This window comes from Nicotiana attenuata, unplaced genomic scaffold (genome assembly GCF_001879085.1).
Source record: "Nicotiana attenuata strain UT unplaced genomic scaffold, NIATTr2, whole genome shotgun sequence".
Taxonomy (NCBI): domain Eukaryota; kingdom Viridiplantae; phylum Streptophyta; class Magnoliopsida; order Solanales; family Solanaceae; genus Nicotiana; species Nicotiana attenuata.
In genome coordinates, this window is record NW_017702812.1 from 1 (window position 1) to 1,577 (window position 1,577).

Here is a 1,577-nt window from a genome sequence, read left to right on the forward strand (position 1 = left end):
AAATGTACCGTAACAGGCAAACATAGTGGAATACCCCCGGGGAACCTAGGAACTCGGAAATTAAACATGGCAACATTAGTGGCAACATTTTTGTAGCAAACCAGGTAAATACATATTTTGAACAACTAGAGATTTTACAGTGGGTTTGGTGGACGACTATTAGCTGCTGAGACCCTTGAACCCCATTCAAGCAGTTCTTTGCTAGTGTCATCTTTATGGAAAATCACTTCAATGAAGCATAGGCAGTCTTTCTTGGCTCCATTTGCTGCTTCAATTGCTTCCACCAGCTCCTCTTCACAACGAACCTACGTAGAACAGTGACATGCAATAGTTTCCATAAGATGAAACCTTTTAATTCAACATCTGAGTAAAATCAAAAGTTATGATTGAAATTTTGATGTTTAACTCACCTTGGTTGTCCAACATTTTCCTTCTCCATTATGGATTGCATCGACTAATCCGGTGTAATTCCAATTCTTGATCACATTGTAAGGTCCATCATGGATCTCAACTTCAATTGTATAGCCACCATTGTTTATCAAGAAGATAATGGTCCTTTGTCTGCACCTCAGCATCGTTGAGATATCCTGAGCGGTCACCTGCATGTATTTTGCCATAAAGTTGGATTAGACACACGGGGGAACACCAACAATTCATTCTCCTTCATTCAATTCAAACAGAGTCTGTTTACCTGAAAGCTACCATCACCGATGCAAGCAATCACCCGCTTTTCAGGTGCAGCTTGTGCGTAACCAAGAGTTGCACCGACAGACCAACCGATGGATCCATACTGCATTTGGAACTCATACCTGAAAGACAGCGAAGAACAGCAGAAGTCATTATTACGATCATGGAACGCAATACCAAACACAGTGAATTTATAGATTTCTATTGATTTGATGCTCACCCACATCCTTGTGGCAATTTCAGCTTCTGGCAATTAAACCATGAGTCCCCCGTCTCAGCAATCACAGCACTGTCACCAGACAACATATTCTGAATGTGTTGAAATAGAACATTAACCCTTAATGCCTCCTTAGGCTCACATTTAAGAGGATGTCCCTCAGGAACATAAATCCTATGGTAATTCTCATAAGCAGTCGGATTGTGCTTTAATCTCTTTGCTAATGCAGCAAGGAAATCCCTCATCAGAACACAACCAAATGCTGGTCCATTCCCAATAGTCACACGATCAGGCTGGACAATGATCGCTTTCTCTTTCTTGAGAAGCAGAGAATAACCAACAGAACTATAGTCATTAAAAATAGGTCCAGCAAACAAGTATGCATCAGCAGACTCCACCATTTCAGCACAGAATGCCGTGCTCACAGCACCCCAGTAAGTCCCAATGAAATGTGAATGATGTTCGGGAACCAACCCTTTAGCGGATGGCATCACTGCGACAGCATAACCACAGGCATCAGACAACTCAACAAAAGCATCGCATGCCTTTGCAACCCGCATTTTTGGCCCACCGACAAGCACTGGCTTTACTGCTTTGTTCAAGAACTCAGCTGCTGCCTCCACTGCTACTTCTAAGCCCATCATATTACTTAGTCTACACCCAGGAAAACGAC

The 1,577-nt window shown here is 42.5% G+C and overlaps 1 protein-coding gene across 1 annotated transcript; it reads right to left on the minus strand.

Annotated features, from left to right (window-relative positions):
• Window positions 1-23: 23 nt before the first annotated feature.
• LOC109222793 (pyruvate decarboxylase 2-like) lies at window positions 24-1,554 on the minus strand. Its single transcript, XM_019387105.1, has 4 exons — window positions 908-1,554; window positions 692-809; window positions 411-599; window positions 24-305 (listed from the first exon to the last, which is right to left on the minus strand). Exons 1-4 carry the CDS (start codon window positions 1,546-1,548, stop codon window positions 135-137), a joined length of 1,119 nt encoding a protein of 372 aa, XP_019242650.1. The 5' UTR covers window positions 1,549-1,554; the 3' UTR covers window positions 24-134.
• Between the last annotated feature and the right edge of the window lie 23 nt (window positions 1,555-1,577).